The sequence below is a fragment of the Hermetia illucens genome, chromosome 6, assembly GCF_905115235.1.
Source record: "Hermetia illucens chromosome 6, iHerIll2.2.curated.20191125, whole genome shotgun sequence".
In the NCBI taxonomy this organism is placed as follows: domain Eukaryota; kingdom Metazoa; phylum Arthropoda; class Insecta; order Diptera; family Stratiomyidae; genus Hermetia; species Hermetia illucens.
In genome coordinates, this window is record NC_051854.1 from 7,515,954 (window position 1) to 7,543,779 (window position 27,826).

General features: G+C 43.3%; 1 protein-coding gene across 2 annotated transcripts in view; it reads right to left on the reverse strand.

The window, feature by feature from the left end:
* LOC119658696 (ABC transporter G family member 23) overlaps positions 1–27,826 on the reverse strand; it is a 115,773-nt gene that overhangs the window by 6,424 nt on the left and 81,523 nt on the right. For both annotated transcript variants that reach the window (XM_038066285.1, XM_038066284.1), the window contains 6 exons: positions 23,855–24,014; positions 23,116–23,378; positions 19,371–19,464; positions 5,320–5,744; positions 5,040–5,256; positions 4,491–4,668 (listed from right to left, as the gene is read on the reverse strand). In XM_038066285.1, the coding sequence (XP_037922213.1) occupies positions 4,491–4,668; positions 5,040–5,256; positions 5,320–5,744; positions 19,371–19,464; positions 23,116–23,378; positions 23,855–24,014 (1,337 nt within the window). The remainder of the gene's footprint in view (positions 1–4,490; positions 4,669–5,039; positions 5,257–5,319; positions 5,745–19,370; positions 19,465–23,115; positions 23,379–23,854; positions 24,015–27,826) is intronic.

Genomic DNA, 27,826 nt, shown 5'->3' on the forward strand with positions numbered 1-27,826 from the left:
TTGATCCGTTAGATGAGTGAGGATAAAAACAAAAATCTGCGGACAAATTGGAAATGATAGCGTTCTGTGTTTCTGGCCCAGTTGAAGACGCAAAGGTTGGTTTTGCCACCGAAACCCCAAAAACCGCCTTATGCACACTCTTCAGATCGCCCTATCTGTCCTTTAGACACAACTAGGAAGATGTTGCAGAGGGAGATATACAACAAGCTGCTTCCGTTCGTGGATCTAACGGATGGTCTCTCGAAATAGCAGTATGGGTTTTGGCTCTATGGTCAATGCAATAGCAACGGTCGTTGATCTGGCTCAGCAGGCGTCAGCCGTTGGTAAGTGTTGAGTGGTGGTGAAGCTGAATGTCATGAATGCTTTTAGATTCGGTCAGCTGGGCCTGTATTAAGAGCATCCTGGCTAAACTGGATGTCCGTGGTTAATTAGCTCGAATAATTAAGAATTACTCCTCGGAGGGAGTTCTTTGTTACGAGATGGATGACGGGCCGAATTAATATGCTGTGATAGCAGGTGTTCCTCAAAGTTCCGTATCGAAGTCGCCGCTATGGAACATAATGTAAGATGAAATGCTTGGTCTTCGCATGTCAAAGGGAGCAACGTTGATTGGATTTGCAGACGGCCGGTGATGGTAAATGCGAAGCACCCCGGCGTGATGGAAATTTGTGGAAGCGAAACCATTCATCCTATCCTATCTTATCCTATCCGTGGTTGCAAATGATTAAACTGAATCTGACCGACGAAAATACAGAGGCAAAATTAATCATTAGATACCTGACGAATTCATTTATAGCAATGCTGATGCCAATATTGGAGGGCAAAAAATCCATCCTGCTATACACGGTTCTGTTATGGGCCGGACCACTAGGCAACGTATCGACGAATCGGGTAAAGCGAAGGTTAACAAGAGGTGACAGCAACAGGGACATAATTTCAGAAAATTCCAGAATCCATACACTGACCCAGTGCATTGAGAGATGGGTCGAGCAAAAGCACGGAGAATGGAATTACCATTTAACACAGTTCCTTAAGGTACACAATGGATACAGGAGTACTTGCATCGTTTCGGGTTGGACGGGTCTCTTGTATGCTTCGCCACACTCTGGAGTATGTTATGTTCCAATGCACAATATTCGCAGAAGAAATAGGGAAGTTAAACTACACCCTGAACATAATTATCGGACCCTATAATCTCGTTGGGGAGATACTGGGGAGGTCGGAAGAAAGTTAGAATACGGTAAATGGATATAGGAAAAAGTGCAACGACTGAATCGAGCCCGGAAAGTGCGACGAACGTGTGACTTTTTCTCACTGGTGGAAAGCAGAGGCCTCCCCAAGAAGTAAATCTACACGATGGTTCCGCGAAGATATGGACGGAGAAGTCGGGGTGGTTTTACTGAGTGAGAATTCCACATATTGCTGCAACCTGGCGGAGCAAATTCTTTTTAAAATTTCGACCTCCATCCATCAAAACAAAGTTCATGAACCGATCATGATATTTCTTGGCTTTTTCATCGGGAAATTCTCTTTTTAGCCATTTTCGAAGCCCCTGATGTCGCCGTAGGTGGTGTTTTGCCAATTAAATGCTATTTGCAGTGATTATTTAATGGCACATTACCAAATACAACTTAGTGTGCAGGTTTTTGATTGTATGTTGTAGTGTTTTGGCTGCCTAATGCAGGTGGTCCAGTGGTGGTACTAGGAGGCAGCCTATCACATGTGACCAATTTCTTTGTCAAATGTCAGCAGGGACCCTTTCCCTCTCTTAAAATTTCCTGCAAAGTGTTGTCAACTGATCTTTTTCAAATATTTTTAGACGTCCTGTTTTCGTTCACCAAAAGCGAAAAGTCGAAGGTGGTGTAAGGAATTTAGATAGATGCAAATTGAGCACGGTTACAGATAAAACTCTTCCCATTGTCCCATTCTATGTATTTGATCCTACGAAGTTTGGACTATTGTATCTAAACTTATGAAAGAGTATAAACCAACAAGATCATTGGGGATCAGTTCAGTTTTTAATGGAGCAGCGTATGACAGATTTTATCGAGAAGTTGAGTAAGGTTGGTTGAGACCGTTGCGAATTCGAGAGGTTATGGCATCCAAAACATTCAGCGTACAGCACACCTTCTGAACGTTGTATTAATAGTGGGTATATTGAATTTGCCTTTCAAGTGTCGGATAGAGCAGCGCTTCCAACGTCTTAGCAATAGACGACAGTAAGCCTCGCTTAAAGTTCATTAAACTTTGTTCAATCCGTTTTCCTAGGATTTCGTCTTTGTATTATCGGTTGTTCGCCTACAATAGTCAGACTATATTCTAAGTAACGATGATCTGAGAGTGACACTTCATCTAAGACTGGCCTATTTCTAATCAACTCTAACAACTTTGAAATGCAGTTTGTTAGGTCCACTACTTCATTTCTACTTGGCACTTGGGTGCTCAGACCAGCTGAAATGATAAAATCAAACAACTTCTCCCTTCTAGGATTGAATTTGCCACTGCCCCGTAAATATGCTGAGTAGTTGGACCACAACCTATTAAGAGTTCAAGGCCACTTGATTCTGCATACATTACCAGATCCCTTAGCTCTAGCGACGGCAGTGGACACAATGGGTCATAGGGTAAGTAATCAGAGGCAACTATGACGTTTTCCCTCTTGCCATTAACCTGCTATTGTAAGTTGACCGCAACTAGATCCTGTGAACAGAATTGTCTCAGGATGATTACCTCTAACAATTTTAACATCAGGACGCAGGCCCCCGGTCTCGAGGATTTTTCATCGAAGAATTTACTAGTTCCCACTACTGATTCAGTACCATAGATTTTGTTAAAACGAACTCATGGCTCCTGGACCAGATATACAGATATATGTATATAAGAGACGTCTTACAATTTAGCCAGCCTTTCAGCCATTAGAGACTTGGGATGCTGCAGGTAAATTTGACTAATCTTTATGTTTGTAGATATAAGTGCATTCTAATATGAAAACCGTCATTCACTGAAAAGCCTGCTGCATTCAGCGTGGACCTCACCGGAGTTACCAGCTTGTCCTCACCTTAAGTCGAAAGTTCTACTTACTCACTTCCGATTTTTCTAGATGTCACCACACTTGGTAGTGTAGCAACGCCCGTGTTCTCATTTCCAAGAAACTTCGCCCTCTTTCGCAGTGCCTTCCGCTGCTGAGCCTGCACTCAGTATAAACCATTATCGCTGCGCTACTCATGACGGGATTCTGATTGTGATCTCATAATTCATGCTCACAGAAAAATCTTACTTGGTTGCGAGCTAACCAATCGGTGGCTAAAGATAGCAAATGTGGCAGCAAATGAAAATAATTTCATTTCTAATGTTGAAACAGTACATTCAGCTGATCTATATGATAGCAATAGCTGCAAGAGGAAACATTACAACTACATAATTTATAAAAGTAGAGACATAAAGAGCCTTATTGCACTAGCACACAAGAAGAAATTTCATTCTAAGTAAATAATGACAACCTTGACATGAAAGTGGACACCGACTCCCGAAGCGAGTTTAATGGTGAGGCATTCATAATTAACGCGGATTGTAATTCAACATATGATCACGAAAAAGATGTCATTTCCACCTCAGCATATCTATAAGGTACATAACCGATAGAGAAATCTGTGTTTATCGTAACATAAACTGAATTGTTGTAAAGATGAAGCCGCACTCAGACTATATAAAATAGTCAATGATACTAATCTAAAACTATCTTTCTGCTGGCTAACGGTTTCGATAGCAGGGCAGAGACCAACACATCAGACACTGCCTCATTCCTGCCCTGGAATTTTTATTGTTGGAACGAAATTCGGAGAAAAAGCTCCTAAGTTACGTGCTGTGGTCCAGAAGGACACTCGATATGTATCTTCTAAGACGGCTTTCCTCACTCTAATCTTTCGCTGGAGGTCAAAAAGAATCTCCAATGAGTAAAGATTCACAAAACAAAAGCTACTAAAGTTGATTGAGAAAATGCATAACTCTTACCCACATTGGGCGCCAAAACAGTATTCAAAAAATAACTGAAATCCTTTGGAAACATTTCGCAAAAACTACCTGACAAAGAGGTAGTTACAATATTTTTGCTACCATTCCTTTACTAGTCATTGAACACACCACATTGCCTTCTGATTTATTTTTTACAAAATTCATGATACCATCAACAACACAACCCCCATCGATTCAAAGGATATCATTTGTTTGTAAAACCTTGCGAAAAAAAATATATGCATTTGGGAATACTTTTATCTTTAGACAAATCCTCAAAATCTATATATACGTGCATGTTCCATGATAATAACATAAAGGATTACGTAGCCCATACATGACATGAATTTCGTTTGTTACCAAATCCTTACGAATCACTACCAATGAAGTTTCCCACGCAAACACCGTCTATCACAAAATACCCATCTTCATTCCGGCAAAATAAAGCATTATCTAACTTAATCCTTTTCTGTACTTACTGGACATATCCAATCGAACTTCGACTTCAGATGCATCGATTGTTGCATTCTCAGCAGATCGACCAGCTTCCGTTCGCTCCACCAGTGATTCCGAATAGTTTGATGCAAATACCAATGCTCCCCAGGCTTTTCCTTTTCGTACCTCCTCGAATGCATCCTGTTCCGTCTCGTAGTATCTCTGTAAGGAGAATAAATGTATGGCATGAGAGTGTGAGTATTAGAGGGGATTTACAGTTGTCCAACATGAAATCCTTTCTGAAAGCTTCTAGGATGTATGATTTTATGTATGTACATAATAAATATGCTAAAATATGACAGACTTGGAAAGTTGTTTGGACAGTTTTGATGTATTTTTAGGGCTTAAGTAGGAGCAGGAAGAATCCTTGAGATGGAAACGTTAACAGGTCTTCACAATTTCTCTAGTTTTCTTCAGGATTTAGATGGGAATTTTTTTGTTTATTTAGTGTGGCTCTATAACTATTTTGGAGTTGACTTAAAGTATGAAATATTATCGGGGAACAAAGTTAGTTGCTCCTTTGATACACTTACCAAAGTTATCGTTTTCTCCTGTAACATATTCAGATACCGACAGCTCATATATGTGTAGTTGCATCCCATTACGGTCGGGCATTTCTGTGCGGCAACATGACTACTGTCTAATTCGTAGTTGGCAACGGCGACGGGAAGTCCTGTTGGGTCATGACCAATGGCATAACAAAACAGTATAATTTGTACAACAGGTAAGCCAACAATGAAAGCCATGACACTAAAAAATAATTAAAGAAAATTTTTAGCTTGAATCACTTAGTCCTGCTCGCACTAAACTCACCCAAAATTTCTCCACATCCAAAGCATATTTTTCCAAACCAGCGCCTTAACTCGATGCATTTTCATGATGCTCATTCGTTCCCAGAATTTCATTGGAGGAGTCCCTTCGTCAGGCGGAAGAGGTGGATTTGCAACATCTGTTTCGACAGTTTCCAAATGTTTTGAGGACATTGAAACATTGTCTCCAAACTCCCCAGAAATTTCGGTGTGATCTTCATCGCTAAGGTCCAAGGCGGGATTCGATATCGCAGGCACATTCACTTGTTCAGTAACTTCCTGTGCGATCGATGATCTCCGTCGCTTTCCCATGTTCTGGAAGATGGCCAACTTCAGGAATACCTCCTCGAGGGATTCACAACTATATTTGTTCAGAAGATATTCTGGAGATTCCTCAGCTAACATGCGACCACCACGTAGCAGGCCAATCTAGAAAAAGGATGAAGCAACACATGATTCAAACTGTTTAAATCTTAAGATATGCAAATCCACAGAGGAAACCATATCTGATTCCACTGGGCATAATAAATCACACAAAACCAAATTTACTAAGAGGATTTCACGAGCTCCACTTGACTCCAGCTGAACATTCTATTTGCTCTTCTGTTTCTATCCTAGTATCATCTAATTCCGGCCACTCATTAAATCTCCACCGCCTCACTATAAATCCACCTTTGAAATTTTCAAATATTCACAGCACATAATCCTGTTCATTGCCTCAAAAGTTCACCGGACCATAAAATTCCTCTATGATCTCATTATGAAAGCCATGCGGAGAAAGCAGCAACTCTCTCTATAAATTTTCCTAAAAAGTGTCCGGGACACCTATCTCGTTGAAAGTTTTAAAATAAACGACAAAACATAAGGAAATATGGTAACTACGAGCAGACCAGGACCCGCTCATTCTCGGCCCCCGAGTTTCGGCAATTTCAGCAAAAGATATCACACCGTGGCAATAGTTGGTCCTTTTCCTTTACCTCTGCACCTTCCTTGGTGCTTCCTATTCCCTCCCTCGGCTGCTGACTGGGCTGATATCTCCGTGGACCGCTTGATATGGTCACATTGGTGTTGGTGAATTTTCGGCAAAAGTAATTAATCATGATAATGCGAAACAACTTGCCCACATGCGACACGATAAGAGAAATTACTGGAACGTGGAGGCAGACTCTCCTTGTTTTAGTCTGAATAGTGTCCTAGGACCTGTCCTAGGATGTACACTAGACTAAGGGCACTTGATGCAAGGAAATGTTTTTCACACTAGGATTAGATTGAGGAAATAAATTTTTGCGCTGTGTAAAATGTTGTCCTGGAACATAGGATAAAGGACAAGACAATGATACGGTAGTTGTGGCGGGAATATATGGAAAAAGTAGCTGACCATGTTGCAGGACGGTAAATTAACATTGTAGCCTTGCGAGTGATAGTGATGATGAAGGAGTAGATGGAAAGGATTCGCCAGGATGATATGGTTTTACATTAACTTTTTCCTGAAGGAAGATACGGTCATTGGATTGGAAAAAATCAAGCAAATTTTCAAAAAATATCAAGGACTATTTCCCAAGTTGAATGCACAAAGTCTCTCTTATTTTATAATCCAATCTAGAAAGCTGTCAACTACGTGCTGTAAGGTATGCACAGGACACGCCGATCAAAATTAGACCATGCAGTTCTGGGTAGCTAAATGGTCCCAGCCTTGCTTTTCTCCCAGACCTACTTGGCCTTAATCACTGTGGGCATGAAAGGACTTAATCCTTTCGACAATTTCAAAACTACTGGCGCGGAATTAAACGAATCAGGAGCTGTAGACTATAAAATAGCCTGTATTTTGTCACCCACCCTTTCACGAAAGTGAATCCGAAATACATATCATGATTCAACTATGCACGTAGCCTCCAATTAATCTTAGCATTCGAAACGAGGTGGCCCATCAGCAGCACTAGTAAGGAAGGACGATCCCAACTTGAGCTTGACAATGACAACTGAGCACTTGGTCTATCCTACAGGAAGGGAAATCACCGCAGAAGCTAAACTAAACGATATCAAAATAACATGTATGTTCTGCAGTGTCATTATTTGAACCCAAGCCTATCCATCATTAAGGACAATGCAACTCCCCTAAGCCGTTTAAAAAACACAATAATTTATACTCACTTTGAGGTAACCCCATCTCCCATCAGACCACCAGAGCATCCCACCTATAAACTCATAATTTCAGGATTCCATTCAGACACAGATTGACATTGTAAGTGACCTAGTGGCACCGATCTACACTGAGTAGTAGACTCCGAAATCAAAAATTCGAGTGGACTATGAGTCATTAAATGTATGCTTGAAATATACACATGGTTACCAATCACCCCTTAGTGGAGTATAGTGGGTCAACCACATCTACACCTCATCATTCGCAGTTACTTCCCAAGACGACTGCACTCCCCCTCTATTGTCCTGGACCAAGTATCTTTGGGGCGACCCACTTGTCGGCTATCTTGGAAGAGTGGATTCCGCTGCATGGCGTAGCCCGCAAAGCAATTGTCATCTCTCCTTAATGCGCGACCTATCCAGTGCCACTTTCACCTTCCAATAACAACGCGTTTGAGATAGTGTCAGGCCAGTGCACTCCGATGACGCGACGCAGGCAGGTCTCGACAAACGCAGAGAAGCTTCGTTGGTGGCTGTCTTCAGTCCAAACCTATTTGCCCTTCTTTCAAAATCCAGGGTCATTTGGCCAAAGTCCATGACCTGGTAAAAACAATAAGAAAGCAAACAGATCCAACCAACATAGTCGAAGTGTTTGAGGAAAGATATCATAGCCCATTGAATTCCTTCATGTCCTCCAGACATGGCAATCTGAAGAACGCCACCAATGACAAGAAAAAGTAATACCGGTGACAGGATGCAACCCTGGCGGATACCGATTTGGCCCTCGAAGTCTTCCGAGATTTTGCCTCGATGCAGCACGTGATCTTTTGCGCCATCACATGTCACTCTGATAATAGTAATTAATTTCTCCGTAATGCGGGGCTTGCGTAGAGCACTCCAGATATATTCCCTGTTCACGATATAGAAAGCTTTGTCGAAATCAACGAGGAGCACGTTCAGCGAAGGTCTCAACTCCGCGCACTGTTCCAAAATGATCCGTAAGATGTTGATCGGTTCAGTGTAGGAGGATCCGCTGCGGAAACCAGCCTGATCTGTGTCTATCAACCTTTGGAGATGTTCTTTAATGCGTTCCGAGACCATTTTAATTATTATTTTCGCTACGACAGGGAGCACGCAGATACCACTCTAATTGTTACACTCAAAACGAGTTCCCGTCTTTGGGATCTTGACGATCATCGCCTTCTTTCACTCTCCTCTCTGGAAAAGATCTCGGATTCCCAACATTTCCGTACAAGTGGGAGTAGCAGATTTGCAGTAACTATAGGTGGAGCGATAAATAACTCTGCGGGAAGACCATCAAGCCAGGCAGCTTTACTCCATGTAAGTGCATTGATGACAGAAATAATTTCTCTTCTGCTTGGAGGAACAGTCAGTATTCGCATGCTAGGATGACTAGCGAGGCTCTGATTGTGGTCTGCAAATCAGTTGACGTCCGAAGAGGACCGTGGTGTTAAGCCGACATAGCGGCCACTCCCGTGAAAACACCAGAACTTATCTCAGCTGTATATCTAAGATATGGAGGCAGGTTCGAATGCCTTTCCTAGGAAAGGTAGGGAGCAAACTCGGCAGTCGCTCTCGTTAAAACTTTAGATAAATTGAATAAAGAACAGATGAGAGAGAGGCTAATATACGCCGTCTGTGCCCCAGCAAGCATGCTAAACAAATCCTGTGAAATAGCTTTGTGTTGTCTGATGTCACGAATGGAAACTGCTTTTCACAACAAAGAGACCATAATGTCGGAGTGTGTTGCTGGAAGACTGGGTGTCCGCTGGGGAGTTCTGTCGCAACTACTACGGGACTTTGTGATGCCCGAACTGCTGTTCTTGTTAAACAGAACAGGACACTCCCACTCTCTCAGGATGGTAGACGAGTGGGTCACTCCAAAGGCACTTGGTGCAGAACAATGGCGAAGGAGTGTGAACGTCTGAGAAAGGCATGGAAATAGCTGAAGCGCATTTCAGGTAACCGCAAGTGATAGCGCGTGGGTAGGGTTATTGCGCTATACCCCGAAAAGAGGTAAATGGCAACCATATAAGAGACTACCCGCCGATATATTGATATTATTATTCCTGTTATTTTTTCAGAGCAGGTTCAGCGGACACTACACTTGGTAGGAGACTGGGGTGATCAAGAAAACCTCAAGATAAACCCTAACAAAGCAAGACTACTCGCCCATAACAGAAAAAGGCAACTTGATAAATCCGAGCTAGATCTTTTTGAAGAACGATTCCAGCTGCCAAATAATAGTGATAACTAAGCTTGTAATCATGAAAGACAGAATTCGCAAAGCATAGCGAATCAAGCCACATATGGTACACTGGAAATATCAAGTCATGTTAAGATATATGGGTCTCTAGTGTGGCGATTAGAGGTCTAGGTACGTCATAGAAGTCTTATCCAGTCTCTGAATATTCGTCACTCACTGAATTGTGAGTGCTGCTAAGAGTACGTCTACCCTTGCGTTATTGAAACCGCTGCTGTTAGATTTTATAATGAATTGTAAATGACATGTAGCCAAGTACGATACAGGGCCACAAACCTAGCTCTGCGAATCCAATCCATCCATATCAAAATTCTGTCCAAATTCTAAAATTGAAGTTTGAATAATTACCGAAGATAAAAATCTCTGTAAGGATCGTCGTGTGAGCAATGAGGTATGTAATATTGTATATAGATCCCCCTCAACGACTATTTACCTTGTCGTGATGAAGGAGCTCAGTACGGACGATACTCTAGGGAACAAAAGGTAACACCTAAAACCAAGCGGTAATTAAAACACCAACCCACGATGTGACTGTCGTGCTGAGGGTTAAATGGTCACAGGGCTGTGTGCCTCGGCTCGATGAACCGCATCTCCGACCTCCATAACAGCACCCTGTTCTGAACCCGAACTGCCTTGCGGATAAATCCCAGGCAGCGCGCATCGCTTCAACGAGTCTACTCCTGATGAGCTTCTCGAGCACTTTCCCGGCCATGTCAAGCATACACAGCGGTCGGTATGCAGACAGGAGCTCCAGGTCTCCTTTACCCTTACTGATCCACGCGAGTCTGGTCACTTTCCAGCGACAAGGAAAAATGTTCTCCTTCAAGCGTGCGTTGAACACTTCAAGCAGCAATTCTGGCCGTTGGCGGAACACCAGTTTGTAAACTTCCGCCGGGATGTCATCAGGGCCTGACGCCTTCTTGTTTGTCATAGTGAGAACTGCTTCTTCGAGATCTCTCTTTGTGAAAAGCAGGCAATCCTCGACGCTTTCCGCGCTACTTTCATGAACCCGCACAGGGTATCTGGGGAACAATGCCCGCACAATGCGGTCCATCTGGTTGGTACCCTGGGCGCAGAAACGTTGGCGTGGATCCGGTGTTTAAAACCACAAGCCCGGTTCTCCCCGCCATTTCCAGAATCCGTTTCCCTCTGGAGTCTGGCTGAGGCATGCCCCATTCAAGAGCCCTGGCATTAAAATCAATCCTCCAGACCATTAAGCCGGTGCCGAAAGTCCGGCATCGTCTCGTTCGGCGTCAGGTAAACGCTAAAAAACGTTGTCCCGAAACAACGGATACAGACAAACCCATTTCCCCGGCCTTCGGCGAGAATACGAAGTCGAGCATCGTCCCGAACCCAGCAGTGAGGAGGTAAGCATAAAGGTTTTGACAAATATGAAAAGGCGGTTGTCCTTGCAAAAAGATCCCAATTACCTCAGGAGCAACAAATTTATGCTACAGAAAAACGGTCGAATTCGGATAGGATTCCTCTACGGAAACATTTTCCATGCTGTGTGATTATACTGAGAAGGACAAACGGCTTCTCATATCATACCAGAGTGTCCCACTTTTGTGCGGTATAAGTTTACTACCTGTGAAATAACAAACTCGAAACGGGAGCTTGATGTATCTGCTGTATTTGTATCTGCTCAGTTTAGTGAATAGCATTGGACTAAAGGAGCTTTAGAAGGACATACTACAAGACAACCGGTTGCAGTATGGTGCCACGAAATCCAGTTACTTATCAATCTCTTCGGCACAACTCGCACCTACTTTATCACATAATATCTTGATAGAGAAGTTGATAACGAATGAAATCTTAACAGTAGTTTAAGGCTGCTCCTAAATCTGTACCTGCTTTCTCTATGTCCCTCTGTCGGTTTGGAAAATATATTTGAATATATGTGGGATTTCAAGATAATATAATTCACTCCTTAACAACAGCCATAACCAACCACGGACTCCATTCCAAGGCGTTTTCAGTATCTAGGACAGATCACAATATTCCCAATAACGCCGCCCTTCCCCTATTAACTAGATTTAGAGCTGAACCAATAAGAAAATCTCCTCCCAATTATGTCCATTAAAGCCACGCATAATGAAACCAATTCTCGTTGTCTTCTACTTTAATTGTTCGTAAGGGACGAAAACTTTCCACAGTGATGTCCATGATACCATCACAAAACGTGCAGATGACGAGAAGTGCGAAAAGCCAAATAAAACCAAAACTTTTCCAGAATCTTTCTTTTCGCCAGGAAAATCGATAAGGATAAAGGAAAATATATAAAAATGTAGTATATCGGTTTGGCACACGGAAAGCACTCCCCCGTGGACTATGTATATGAAACAGTTGCATTATTACTTTTCTGTTGTCCCAGGAGTGTGGTAAGTTGAATGGCAGTTCGTTAGCAGGAAAAATGCTCCAACAGTGGATAAATGTGGCACAGTCTATCATATCTCCAACTAGAGGTGATGAAATGTTCACCGAAGGCCGTTCAGGCTGAACGAAATGAATTAGGATAACATAAACTTTATGACTTGGAATTTGTTATTTTTATTCGGCAACGTCAGTGGAAATGGCAGGTACTCGCAGCCAAACTGATGGAAGCATTCAGGTGTAATTGTCGGTCATAATCAGGTATCCCTAACCGATCGGTAAGGCTTAGCCTTCCACGTCTATCGGCGAGAGAAATTAATTTGCTGGTCTTTTTCCTTGACCTGTCAAACTATCAAAGCTTCACCTCGCGTGATCCACGTCAAAGGTATATTAAACATTCATCCCTACCATATTGCTGCCACTCAAAGTCATCCAAACTCTTGATATTTTCATTAACTTCCACCGTTCAATCACCACCAGCAGCAGCCCAGGATGCAACACGGACTCACTTTGCGAGGATACCTAGATCGGGCGTTGCTATAAATCATCCCCATAACCGTTGTAATATTTCTCCTTCGTTCCAGGTCCTTTCCGTTAAACGGAGACACAACGCACCGCATAAGATGCAAAAAAGCAGGAAAAATAGGGAAAAGGGATGAGTCTACTTCACACTACTGAAAGAAGTTCCACATCCGTTTTCTTGGGTTTTTTATCGCTTCTGTTGTGCAATGTCTCCTGACGTTCTCATCTTTTTATCGAATTTCCTCGCTAGTCTACTTATAATAATTTATAGGATCCTTCGGTGGAATAAATTTGAATGTTGGCTGGGATAAATCCTCTACTCGGTATCTTCGAGATTGCCGTGTCGCAAGGATCTTTTTCCCAGGAAGATTCTCGGAAATGTCATGATAGAATGTCCGCATAGTGAAATCCAATTGACTTTGATTCGGTTCGATGCGCTATCAATCTCTGATTTCACTTTTTCTGATTATTATTGAGCATCGAGGGCTCTCCGAATTATTGGGGATATAAATGATTTCGGTCGAATTTTGATGGATGGTGTGAGCATAAATGGGAAATAATTGTCAAGTGACAACACGTGTACCTAAAAGCACTAAAAATGTGTATCTGTCAGATTGGATGAGATATTTGGCATTTGGTTTTTGTGGAAACAAATAATTCATGATGGAAAGATTTCGTGTTGGAAAACAAAACTTTCGGATAGTTTTGCTTTATTATTTATGGTTATTGGAATTTAATCGATAAATAATTAGGCATATTGGTTTGAAGGAGGGAGGAGCTGACACTAAAGGCAGCATTAAATGTGATGATAATGAAACTAAACTGAGAGATAGGAGAGGTTGGGATGTCAAGCAATAGATCCAACATTGATATACTGTAAGGACAACAACCAACAAAGAACGAACACTGCCCAAAAGCAGGGCGACCGCAGGAAGGAGTTTGGTCTCACAGGCGCAGGTGCTAAACAGTACCTGCGTTATCTGAAGGAAGGCCTGAAACCAGAAGAGGCCTATGAGAAGACTCAAGACAGACCTAAGGGAGGGAAACGGAAATTAACCCCCAAGAGAGGGAGAAAGCCCGGGCATGTCAGGGGCGAAGGCAGAAAACAGGAAGAAGCTATGCTAGTTCGATCAAGGGCATTCGACTGCCCATATAGCCAAAAATGTTTTCCGAGCAAATACTCACTCGTGAGGAGCAGGAAACTATCATATATTGGTGGACTGCGCGACGGAAGACACGGCAGAGTGGCTTAGAACCATAGTTCCTAAATTGCCAGGCTGATAAGGAACACAACTGTGAGTATGTGCTGGGGATGATATGCCAGGATCATTCATGGCGATAGTGTTTCTCGCGAAAGTCGCAACAATAGAAACGGAAGATCTGATGGACTTTCTAATCGCTCAGAGTGAAGATCTTCATACGCGGTTATCGAGAGTCTTTATAGGCAAACTGAAGGGCGAGGCAATACTCTTTCCGATCGGAGTAGATAACCGATCCTTGCCATATCAACTATTGATTTGGCAACATACATGTGCATGTGCACAGGGAAAAGCCGAAGAAAGACACCTCGCAGGAAACACCGGGTGAAAAGCATACCGAGGTTTCCGAAGAAGTCTCGAAAGCCATAGAGGCGGAAAGGACTAGATCCACCGGGGAAGTAGGCCTGCTATCAAGTGAAGTGCAGAAGCTGGGCGACCTAGACCTCGGTTTCCTAGGACTTAGGGTGGACAACGACGCTCCTCGCGGCTTTAGAAGGAAGTCATAATCCAAAAGGAACAAGGAAGGAAATCGCCGATCAGGTGCAGCGTATAACTGAGGCTTGAGACGATACAATGTTTTGAGCTCCGTTTCCATCGCAACAGAAAACCGAACTATTAATGTAATCAGGAAATCTAAACATTGAAATCATCGTGTTGGCCAGCGATAACACTTTGGCAAATAGCAGAGAAAAGTAGCAACATGGGGCTCCGGAGGAGGGGGATCTACAAAATAACCTTGAGAAGACTATACGACAACACTGAGGGGGAAGGTGGGATTGCTACAGACAGCTATGTTTTGATGCTAATACCAGCCCGTGGGGTCTCGCCTGTAGGATTGTAATGAACAGTGCTAGAGTCAGAAGTTAGTTCTGCTATCGAACTCCCAAAGATCACCTGGCATGCCTTTTTCATATTGTTTTGTAGGTTTGTATCGTGATTTGACGTTGGATACCAGTCGATTGAGCTGTGAATGAGTATCTGAGTCAAATCAGGTTAATAATCTCGGGCGAGCATAATGTTGACCACATTGCCTCCTATAGGATACTGCAAGCATGTAGTGCACCGTTAAGGTCGTGAATGAAGTGCTCTTAGACACTTCAAGGCCCTGATTCAATTGGATTGTTGCGCCAACGATCATTATTATTAAGTTTTATAGATAACAGGGAAGATGTTGCAGACCGTTTATTTAGCTTGCAGGCAATCAATCGCACTACGGGTTGATGCAACTGGATTACCACATTTCTTTCTGCTGGCGACCATGGACAGCCGCGAAAGAGGTGTAAAAAAAACAGAAGCAGCCGTGTCCGTGTCAAACGTATAGCAGACACTGCACTGCAAAGTTGGTTGAGGAAAAGAGAAAAAAGGAAGACGCGTCTGAAAGAGAATTTATCCAAGTAGTCGCCAGGGTCCAAAAAAGCAAAGAAGGAGAAAAGATAACAACACGCTACTCCATCAAAAACCCGTCTGGCAAATGACAAGGAGGCTACGAATAGTAAATCACGAAGAGAAAATACGCAAAGGACCATAAAGTCTGCTCTGCTTATTTAGCCGACAGAAACTGAGACATTCGCGGAAGTTCTCAGTCAAATCCGCTATAAGATAAACCACAAAGCTAGTGGAACAAAAGGAAAACGAAGGGTGGCGGAGTCCACGTTGAATTAGGCCCGAAGGCAACTGGCAAGAATACATACTACGAAGCGGTCAAGGCACTACTGAGGAATGAGGTTCTCGTTTTTAATCTGGAGCCTCTGTTCTGTGAAATTTGAAATCTTCTCTGCCGCACAGAGAAGGTCGAAATGGAGGAAAGCATAAAGCGTATATGTCCTGAGGTAACCAATGACCAGATAAGTATCATTTGTATGAATGCTCGAGGGCAAAAACTGCTGTAATGGCAGTCGCCGAGCAACACGCAATGGAACTCCTTAACAGCGGGAAAATCGATATTGAATTTGTAGTATGTAGAGTACGAATACGGATAACCTCCACCGAGTGCTAAGGGTACCTAGTCACTCGTCTACAAATTGCCAAGGACCCGACCAGAGGACATCATGCCGTAGATGTACTGGTTGATGGCGCAAATCATAAGCTCTGCCGTTTGGCACAACGTTTACTTACCCGCCACAAAAGCAGAGTACAGATCAGCAAAAAGGAGACTCCGAAACGCAATAAATGAAAGCAAAGCTCGTGGTTGCCAGGACCTAGTCAACGAGGTATATGGGGATCCGTATGGACTTCGCTATTAACTTATCACTCCCAAAATCGGGGCCCCAAGTCAATTTGGGTTCGTACCAGGGAGATCCGCGGTGCACACTGGACTGGGTTGATCACGACGGATAGATTCCGTAAGGCGAACAGATATGCGAGGTAGATTAGAAAACTCGTTCCAACTACCGAGCTATCTCTTACGGATATTGAGGGCTGAAAGGCCGTTCCCTCTATGAGACACTAAAAGGCCAGAGAAGGATGGGATCGCATTATGAGTAGCACTGGGATCCACCCTATGGGCGGAACACTTCCTACTATAGCCTCCTAAGGCTGAACATGCCAAAAGAGTCACGCATGGTCAGCTATGCTGACGACATTGCAGCCCTTATGCCCTTATGTTATGCACTGTTAAACAGGCGCAAAGCAGACTTGGTACATTAATGGAACTGATAAGCGTTGAAAATAACCGAAGTGGTAACCTTCACCAGAAAGAGAACTTCGAACCTACGTCCCATATCGATCGGCGAGTTATCTATAGAGTCAAAATAGAGTTAAATATCTTGGTTGAATGCTCGCCTGGAAGATGAGCTTTTTCGAGCATATCAAAGCCTTGGCCTTGAGTCGGCTAATGGCGAATCTTGGGGTCCCTGTATCTACCAGGAAACGTCTTCTTATGGGAGCAACGCAGTTCGTTCTTGTCTATAGCGCGGAGGTGTATCATAACCGCCTAGACCAAGTTCAGAAATGTGGAGCTCTGCAACTGGCGTCTCCCTACCGCAATATCTCAGAACCGGCCGTGAAGATGATCGCGGGAGTGATTCCCGTTGCCTCCCTTGCTAAGGAACGTAAAGCTATCTACAGCCGCTTGAGTGAAGATATAAGAGAGCGTCGAGGCGCACTTATCCTAAAGCAACTCTCTAGGCGAAATGAGCCAAGAGCCATACGGGCTGCGCAGCTCATCGGCAATATAGGTTCGTGGTTTAGCCGAAAGCACGGTGAGTTTGACTATCTCCTTACCAAACTTCATGGTGATTTTCAGGTGGTTTTCAGTCTTATCTCCACAAAATTGGAATGTCACGATCTTCTGATTGTATGTCCGCTAAATGGAATGGCGGTCGACGATGAACACACCTTTTCTCTTGGGAAAACTGGGATGAATTTCATCAGCAACTTTATGCAAACACGGATGAGCTCCCTCCAGATAGTGTTGTTAAAGAGATACTGCCGAACACTGGCAGATGAAGTTGTATTGCGCATTACTTTCAGGTTCTTTTTGATGCGAAGAAGATTGAGCTCGACCTGTAGACTGACCGGATGACAAGGGTGTTCCTTGAACTAACAACTCCATTTGCTTTTCCTACCTCTCGTTGGGGAAAGAAACTCCCTGATATGAAGGCTCCCAAAACCGAGTTAGGGGGGCCTAGCCCGATGGGCAGTCCAACGGGCCAACAGTCGAACACTCTGTGCATAAACACGTCCACCTACCCTACTCCAAAATTATCTTGCCAAGGATTTCATGTTGGGACGCATGTCGTTGAACGTTATATATGACGGAGTTCTTTGCCTTGCATGAAACAGGAGGCGACGCAGATTAGTTTTGCAGACGAACTACCTGTGGCTGTTGTTGCAAAGCACCCCAAGGAAGAAGAACTATACGGAAGTATGGCCATTCATGCCATCAAATCATGGTTACGAATGATCAAACTGAACCTATCGGAGGAAACGACGGAAGCAGCTCTTATTGTCAATCGCAGAAAAAGCAATATTGTCAACATTCGGGTTGGCAATCACGAGTGAGAAGAATACCCGATATTAAAGGGCCAGAGGCGATGAAATCCATTATGATATACATGGCTCCTATTTAGACAGGAGTGTTAAGCGACAATTTTCTTTACAGCTACTCTCCCTATATATGGTTATCATTTACCCCTTAACTGAACTGCGCTTCAGCTCCCTCACGACTTCCCGAAATGTCCACATTAATTCTCTACTGTTCTGTGCCAAATTCCCTTGGGCTGACCTACTCGTCCTCCATCTTAGAAGCGTTACCCTTCCTTAATGTGTGACCTATCCACCACCACTTCCGCCGTCTGATCACACTGAGTACGAATGTCAGACATTTCCGCCGACGAAGGTCTTTTCTTGTAATCTCCTCAGATTTCCAGTATTAGCAAGCACTACTATCTATTATCCCCTGATATGTGTATTCACACTGCTGCCTTCTGCCTCGCAGAATTGCAGATTTTCCAGATCCAAAAACATTTTCAAAATGCAGATAACACGCAGATTTCCTGCTAAAGAATATTTTTCTTCCTTTAAAGTCAAGAGATTCGAGAAGTTGCATGAGAAGGCGGTGCCTTCTTCTTTATACTGGCTGCATGGTGAGTGATTTCTTCCACGTGAAGACAAGAGTGACAACTTGAATTCCCAAATCTGACAAGACCACCGGATTCCATTATTCATTAATCACTGAATTTCCACCATTTTCCTATTAAAAAAAATAAGGAAACAAAATTGTTCCTTCTTTCATATGAGAGTGAAATGCCCTCACAAAAACAACAATCTGGAAAAATTATCTGATTCAATTCAAGTGAAATTGGGCTCATTTTTAACAAGTCCTTTGCCTTTCTCCGCAAATCGACAACGGCCACTTATTTCTCCTTATAACCCACAACAATAACCACTGAATTCACGCCTGGCCACTGGAGCGATTCCTTGCGTATCCTTTTTTTCTATACAATTGAAAGACACTGACTGATTGACGTGCAGTATTTTGTATGTGTCCTTTTGTCGGCGGTCGCCAATTTATCTTTTTAAAGGATCGAAATTGGAGAGAAAAAAAACAACAAGGAAAAAGAAGAAAATCAAAATGAAAAGGTCTTCACACATATTCAATGCTCTTCCTCAAGGACAGTACAGGGAATCGAGACTTACTCTATTTTTTGACCCTGAAAAAAGGGCCACACATAAATCCTGCGAATGATGTCGATATGTGTCGAAAGTGTAAGGAATCTTAATGGAGATGTTTCACTTGAGTTCACCTCAATGAATTGGAAATTCATGAAAACTTTTCTTTCCCAGCTTTCGCAAGATGAACTAATGAAAAGAAAACATGGCAGCAAACAAGTGTAAAATGGTTTGATTTGATTTAGTTTGCTTCATTATTTTAGAGTGACACTTTCTGTTTGTTGAGGGGGTGAAGGGGCACACAACATTCTGCAGGTTTTTATGGGAACAAGGGAGAGTATATGAGGATTTTGAAAAAGTACTTACCACGTTCGCTTGGCGTGTTTCGTCAATGTAATGTGTCGTTATTATCACAGTCTGGTTCCGATTTTTTACAATGTCGACAAGATGATCCCAAATGCTGCGAAAAGGAAGTAAATCTCGTGTTAAAAATTGTAAATTGCTTTTCGAAAAAAAAGGATCAAATATGATAGATGAACTGAAAGAAGTCCTGATTTTAGCAACTTTTCTTTTTGTTTTCCAGAAATATTAGACACCCCTAATTGTCCCGGTACTCAAAGGTGGTGAGGACGTAGACGAGGCAGCAACCCTGTCGGGTGAATCAAGTGGCCAAGGAAAGTCTCTAAGTGGTAGCACCGGCGCAGTATTAACATTGTCTTACTGGTTGCGATGCTGTAAGCGAATGTTCCAAGACCTTGGGCGATAAGACCAGAGTATCCATGGGATTCATCTGAAGCGCCTCCGGCCGCGAAGCCTCAGCAGAGGTTATCTGGTATCATGGGAACCGGGATAGTCCTCCGAGTCCATATATTTTAGGAGAATTCCTGAGAAATGTGCTCTCGGCCCAGTTATTTGCGGTTGGCCCACTTGTGGGAGTTTCATGGAGGCTGCGATTATACTCACACCGCGGCCAGACCCCGTTGTGGGCTCAAGCGTGAAGCCGTGGTAAACAACGCGGGTCACTTGCGGTAAAGACTTCAGGTAATGAATGCTGGGACCGCACTCGGCATAAACTGGTACCGTTCTGCCAATCACACCGGGGTTATAATTGTGGTCTCCAAATCAATCCGTATCCGAAATGGATCGTAGAATTAGGTCAACAAGACGGGTACTCCCGTAAAGTCACCAGTGTTTAACCCCCGGTTGTGCTCCTTTCTCAGAGAAAATTCAGTTTTAGTTTTTCGATTATCCATTTTTCAATGTGATTATATAATAATCAACGACGAAACAACCCACGTTCAGGCGACCTCAGTAAGGAACTCCAGATATCTCAGTTTTGCGCCGACATCTCCCAATGGTATATCCCTAATACCTTTTTCTGTCATAGTTGCCCTCACAGACTTTTCGGACTCAATGGTCCTCACACATAGGGATTGGTTGACCCGCCCTCCGCACCTACTGAGCCGAATTTGATTTACACCAGGACGGTCATGTTCATCATCGATTTTGCCGGTACCGCAGTGGTCTCGGGGCGCGAGACATTCATGAAATTAGATTAAGGCTTAGCACTGAATTTCTCCCAACGGTCCTGCTCATATATTGCTCGTATTGGTTCGTTCAAACCAGACGTTTACAGATGCTAGCGCCAAATACCTAATACTGAGATAGACATCAACTCGAAAAGAACAAGAAACAGAATTTGACCAGTTTTGGAAAAGTCGATCAGGATTTGCATTTTCAGACCACTTCCAAAGTGAAACCTACATGAATCTTTGAGGATCACAGATTAAACTGTTGGAGCTGCAATATGAACAAATAGCTCATTGTTAGGTACAGCAGGCGCAAAGCCAAAAATGAGGGTGCTGTTAAACTGGGTGCGGAAAGCTTTCGTATTAGGTACAGGGTACAGTCACAGATATTGACAGCCTGAAGAAGTACAAATCGTTCATCAAGACTGCCAAGACGCGGTCTTGTTTGGACTGCTATCAGAACATTGAACCTTGAACATTCCGTCTACGGAACATGGGAGCCCATCCTCTCTTAAAAAGCCTGAAAGCTACTGAACGGAATCTTCTGCTAAAACCCTGCAGCTGCTGGTTCAAACGCACTTCAGTTCAGTGCAAGCGGCGGACTCTACCTGCCTTCCTGGATATAGAAAGATCATTCAACAACATTAATACCAACGGTATCAAGGAAGCCTTAACTAGTATTGGACTGACGGTGTATGTTACGCATTGGATAATATCCAAACTAAGAACTATAATTCAGTATGGTCAGGGAGGCAGCTGTAGATAGGGGTATGCCGTTGGCGGAATCTCTTCCGTGCTTCGGTTTATAGTGATGGAGAAAATTCTACGTTTATTGGACAGGAGTGGAGTGACGGTTTTGGCAAATGCCGACAGCTTGAAAATATCGGTGTCAGGTATGTTTTCCTCCGTTATGAGTGACATCATGGCTATTAACCACCAATAAAGGGTACTCGAATTCCACCTACCGCGTCTAAATGAAATAAACAATTGGTTCGACCTGGATCCAAAGCTAAATTGGAGATTGAGTATGGAGCCGAGGGTCAGCCTTATAGCCTGCAAGAGGACTTTTGTAAGGAAATTGGGTCTCTGAGCGAAGATGATTGTATATTGGTCGTATAATCTCCCAAGATTCCTCAGTGAATTCCAAGGGATGATACGGACTATACTGGAAGTTTGTCGATGGGATGATCTGAGCCCCAAGCGTAATATAACCATTGACTGACCATCAAACGGCCATTAAAGCCATACACTTACCGGCGACATACTCCAGACTTGTGAAACAGTCTGGGCAGCGCGCTCAAGTTCAGCTTCTTCTGAGTGTCCGGTCATAGGATGACAGAGGAGAAAAACGGGACTGGTTAGGCGGGGTTTTGCTCTTGGCAGTCCTTGGATGGACACAGTCTGTGCCCCGTCTGTGTCGATCTGAGCGGAATAGAGTCTGTCTTTTCGCTCTTATGACAGCAATCATGATCTTAGAAGTTTATAGCATCAAAAACGGAATCCTCGAAACAGCAAATTAAAACCGTCGCGGACAGGATTGCAGCTGGAGTTAAAGCCTTACGTCGACTAATGACAAACATTGTGGGTTGGCAACTTAGGTACGTGGCTTAATCGAAAGCATTATGAGAATGACGGTTTCCTTCCACAGCTTTTAAGTGGGTGTGGAGGTTTTCAATCTTACCTGCACAAGATGGGGAACGCACGATCCCCTAACTGTGTCTTCTGCAATATGGCCGCGGACGACGTCAATAGCATTTTTGTTTGTGGAAGGTGGGATGGGATTCGTCAACAACTTTATGTAGACACAAGGTAGCTCTCTCCAGACGACCTTGTCACAGAGAAGCTTAGGAGCGTTGACAGATGCAGCCATGTTACGCGGATTCGCCTTGTTGCGAAGAAATTGGGGCTCTATCATTGGAGGGACTGGATGGCAGGAACTAGGAATTCTCTTTCTCTTCCCTTCTCCCGTTGGTGAAAGATTCCCCGACTTGAACGCTCCCTAAGATGGAAATGGAGAAGGGGTTGCCAAAGTAGTGTGTCAAACGGGCTGATTTTCTAATTATATGGGAGGTGTTTAGTTGGTAGTCCGACAGAGTATCATTGCGGGAGTCTAACGCTCTGTCCGTAAACGCATCCACTTACCCTACCAGAAAAAATACTATCACAAGGGGTCTGGAAATCAATGAAAATATGCTGCGATAGATGGGCATATTCCAGCAATTTGTCTTTATCAACTTTATCTATAATATATTGCAAGGATGCTTACAGGAAGAAGTCACCTTCAGGAACCCATCATGGTTAGAAAAAACCAGCTCATCCAAAAATGTGAAAAAGACAATTTTCAGTTAGTTTCCTTTCCAAAACTGAAATTGGGAGTCGGATTTTCGAACCATGTGAAAGCTTCTCCCCAAATAATTGACTTCACATTATTGACTTTCGGTCGATTGCATCTTGCCCATTTTGTTTCCCTAAATATACCACCCTATGTAGAATTGAGCCTCATCAATAACAAAGTCCCACTTATTCGTGTGAAACCTAGCTTTACTTATATATTAGCTTCCAATCTGAAACTAGACACCTACCTTTGACGTAGAACTGGATCCACACCTACTGTCGGTTCATCCAAAATTAAAAGTTCCGGCTCATGAACAAGAGCTGCTGCCAAGCTCATTCTTCTTTGTTGGCCGCCACTTAAATTTTTTACGAATTTCGAACCGGTGGGTAGTTGCAGAAGTTTCAATAGGAAGTCAGTTCGTTCTTCTATCTTTTTCGAATCAACTCCGGCAATCATTCCAAAATATGCAAGCGTCTCCCGCATTGTGAATTCACCGTAGAGAGCAACCTCCTATAGTGGTGGGAAGAAAAGAAAAGAATGAAAATTCAGTTAAGACATTGATTGGGTGATGCAATTTTGGGGGTGCTGTTGCATGGTTCAGGATAGTGCAGCAAATTCAAGAATATCTTGTTTGCAGTGATTTATTTATAAACCACTTAATATAAATGGTAAATGCCATAAAGCTTTCAAGTTTTAACATTCAAATTACAAAATCAGCAACAAGTTACCAACGAGCAAAAGATGTTCCTTTCAATTCAGGAATTCATTCCATTATCTCAGCAATTGAGAACTTTAAAGCACCTGAACTCCATTCAAAACTAACACACTCGAAATCAACAGTTTAAAACTACATCCACCCTGGAAACTTCACAAAAACCTACAAAATCCCATTTACCTGAAATTCAAGTCAATGAATGGATTTTGAAGCATTGAATTTTTGTGAAATTTCCCTTAACAGCTCAGCCCTATCCTCATATTGTACTTACTTGGGGCATATATCCAATTCGTGGTCCAGGTACACCGGAACCTCTCGTACCCGGATGACCGCCCAGTACCCACAATTCGCCTGAATTCAAACGACGTCGTCCCACAATGCATGCGAGCAGGGTTGTTTTCCCACAGCCGGAAGCTCCCAGTAGACCATATCTGAAATTCGGAATAGAACAAATATCGAATAAGTCACCTGTAGGTCCATTAAATGGTCCATATGATGCTGCAGGTTGCAAGGATGTTGAGTGGCATAACAAGCGAATTGTTCTTACTGAGTTGCCACCCAACATGTTCAGTAAATCTAACATTCTATCTCAGGAAATGCATGAAGGCCCTAAGGGCTACTAGTGAAACATGTTGCCCTTGTATCTGTTCTCTCAGAAAGATGAACTAAGAAACCACAGATAGCAAAACGTGTTCAAGATACAAAAGTTCGCTGACTCCTCACCTTGAAAGTGAAACCGGAAAAATTGCTGATAGACATCAGCTCTAATTTGCATAGCCCCACGTCACGCCCCGTTTGCCAAAAAGATATAATTTTTTTATTTCATTGTTGCGTGCAACCGACTTTTAATCCAATTTCGTTCAATTTACAACACAGGCCGTAAAATTTTATAGACGGTCTAAGCTTTATGTCCAGAGATACGGTCATTTCGCTAGCACTGTATAGCCATTGAATAGTAATAGGCTCTGACCAGCCGACCCCCAACATCGTGACGTAATGTGGCTGTTGGCCGCTATGATGCTCCATCAAGGGCGGCCATCAAACTGCACGAATGCTGTGGAACTAGTTTGAAACGGAAAATCTTTCCATTGATGCACACACACGAGATAAACAAGATACAAGACGAGTAGGTGCTGTTGCAGGTAATGAGCGCATCTAGTGTGGATGCGGAAAGGTAAAGACAAGGTAAGCAGATAAATTATCTCATATTTTCAGGTTGGGTGCTACCATTGACCAAACACCATACAGCGGAGAGGAGTCAGCATCTGTATATGCAGTAAATCCACCGTCAAGCCAACCTCAGCAATGGACGTGACCTCGCACTGTATAGTGTGTGCGTTTTGTCGGTAATGATGAGTTGGTCTAATTGGGAAAGATTGGGTTTTCCCTGTTTGCATCCAAGGTAGTTTTAATGACCGCTATTTGAGTATCAGCACATAGGCTATGAATGCGGAGGATCTATTAGAGTTTATCGAAATGTAATTACTCTTAAATAATCCCCTGATAATGAGTGGTGAAAATGACGTCGATTATAGGGCCTTTGATAGTTTCTGATAGCACCAACTCTACTTCAGGAACACTATAAATTGGGGTTGTTAGCCATATTTTAAGTTCTAAGCAGTTTTCTGCCTGCCACCTTCAAGACTTTTCTTGGGAAGACAATGTCAATTTAGAATTTGAGATGTCCTTCTTTGTACATTGAATGATACGCCAACCGAGGAGCAATTGCTTCTTACCACGACAAGTCAATTGCATTCGGGCCAGAGAGTGAATACGACAAAGGAATAACCTCAACTTAATGTTCATGTTGAGGTATTTGCACTTCCAGCATAGTTGGATTTACCTCTGTTGAAACATAGGGTGACATCAGGTTCGGGGCCGACATCAGCAACACAGCAACGCTACCAAGGTAAAAAAATTGACATTCTCCTTCGACATTCTCCCCACTTACGTAAATATGAAGACTGAGACTAAGAACCTTATTTTCACGTCGTCCGAACAAGGCAGAATGTCTGTCAGTTGTGACTACCAAAAATAATGCTTCTGAGGAATACCACTTCTGCATAGAGCACCCCGAATACACTTCCTGTTGACGCTGTCGTTGACTGGATTCCGCCCACTGCTCCAAAACGGATGAATTAACAATTCGTCAAGCAGCTTACAATAGAGGAAAGGTGTCAGGTCCCTAACCAAAAGAAATTAAGCCGATAATGCCTAGCACAAGCCGATATCAGTAAATGCAGCTGCAGAACACATTGCCTCGAGTACAATGAAAGTCCTCATACACTATTACACTTCAAGAAAGAGGAAGTGAGTGCGATCGTGGCTGAGGATCGTATAGTTTCCGGGTTCCGTTGGCTAGAACTCTCGTAAAAGCATCTGGCGTTTACGGAAAATCCATAGCGCTGCGTGCTCTGGTTGATCCAAGATCTCAAACATCCTTAATTTCGTTTAAAAGCCACTAACAAGTAGGGGCTAGAGAAAAATCAAATCTTTGCCTCAATTGGCGGAATTGATAGTGTACAGGCAGTAACCATTTGGTAGGTTGTATTCGTAAGTATTTCGTCAATCTTCTAGTCCAATTACAATCTTACGAAGGCCTACGTAATGGACTCATTCACGACGTTACTTCCAAACTATGGGCCGATCATCCATTAGCCGCAGTGGACTTCTAGCCCGCAGTTGGCGAATGCCATGACACGATCCTAGGGAAGCAGGTCTTCGACGAAATAATTGGCGGAGGTTTGAGGAAGAGCAGGACGCATCGTTAGGTCAAGAAACGAAACTAGAGGGGATCCTGTCTGACAAAGTGCCACTTTGCAAAACTGCAATCAGTGCAGTCATATCTAATATCTCTACTACAAAATTCCGAAAAAACCCCCCAACGTTTCTTCGACTATGACGATAAAATCGATGAAGCGTCCTCAATGAATGAATGCGAAGGAAACTACCAGAGTTCAGTCGTCCGCGAAGTTGTAACGCTACCGTATAAGGACGACCCTGCAATTATACCTTCACGAAATTCCGTTCGCTTGCTTTAAGCAGTTGGAAAGGCGCCTCGATCGCGAACCGCGACCATTTAAGGCAGCCGGTTGGTCAAGTTACACAATTGATAACAACGAAAGTTCAATCTGTGGCGTTTTGTTTGGACCATCTGAACCACACTCGCTAAGTATTTGATGCCGACAAAAAACTAATAAGAGCGTTACTACTCCCCCGAAAGCAACAGACCCACAACTCAAACCAATAGCAATGACGTATCAATGCATGATGAGTAGAGCATCAAGGGTAACTACGATCTCTATCGGGCGAAGCACCTGAAGTCTTACTTCCGCAATTGGCGATGAGATGGTGCGGGATTCCACCATCCTTTTTCAATCCAATTTCCCTGGCGACATTGCCATCTTGAAGGCCGAAACCACCGTTCTCACCTCCGAAAACGTTGATCGCAAAGAGATGTCAACAGTCAGGATTCTACAACTATCGTCCGTGTGAATAATGCGAAAACAAGCTCATTACAAGCCAGGGAGACCTTTACAGCTCCGTTGGCAACATACAGCTGTTGGTCACCATTAATTCCTTCCAAGTTACCCAATTACTCGAAGCAGGGTACCAGAGGCAAATCGTCTCAAATAGACATTCGAATATTGTACCAATCGCGTGTTTAGGTACCTTATCGATGGCCTTAATGACTTTGGGTGAACATAAAAAGACTTCTCTAAGCCGATTACACGATGCGAACTCGTCCTCACTCCGTTCGAAATTGCTTTCGGGGTCGTTATCAGTGGCGATCGTGGGAACGTTCCTTTGAGGAACCAAATATCGTCCTTTTCCTTCTGCCCGGGGAACTGCAGTAACGTAAACTGGCCGATACTCACAACTATGTAGAGAAAGCTGAAGATTCTCATCTGTTCGCCCTCTCTACAGAGCAACATGCGCTCCAGTGGACATTTTAGGATTTCAAACGAAAGTCCTACTTCATTCCGAACATCATTCACTGCTTTGATAAGTGCATATTTAGTTACCAGATCTAAAAGATTCGCGCGGCGAAAGATCGTAGCTAGAATCCTGGTGTACTTCGTATTCAGCTCGTCGTAATAATCCAATCCTGCTAAGTATGTGGACATCTGCTGGACACTTAGACTCGCCTAAAGCAACTACTCATTTCGTTGACTGTTCTGATGACGGAGTTTAGTCACCCTTCACATTTTTCTGCCGATCAGAGATTGTTGAATGATATGCC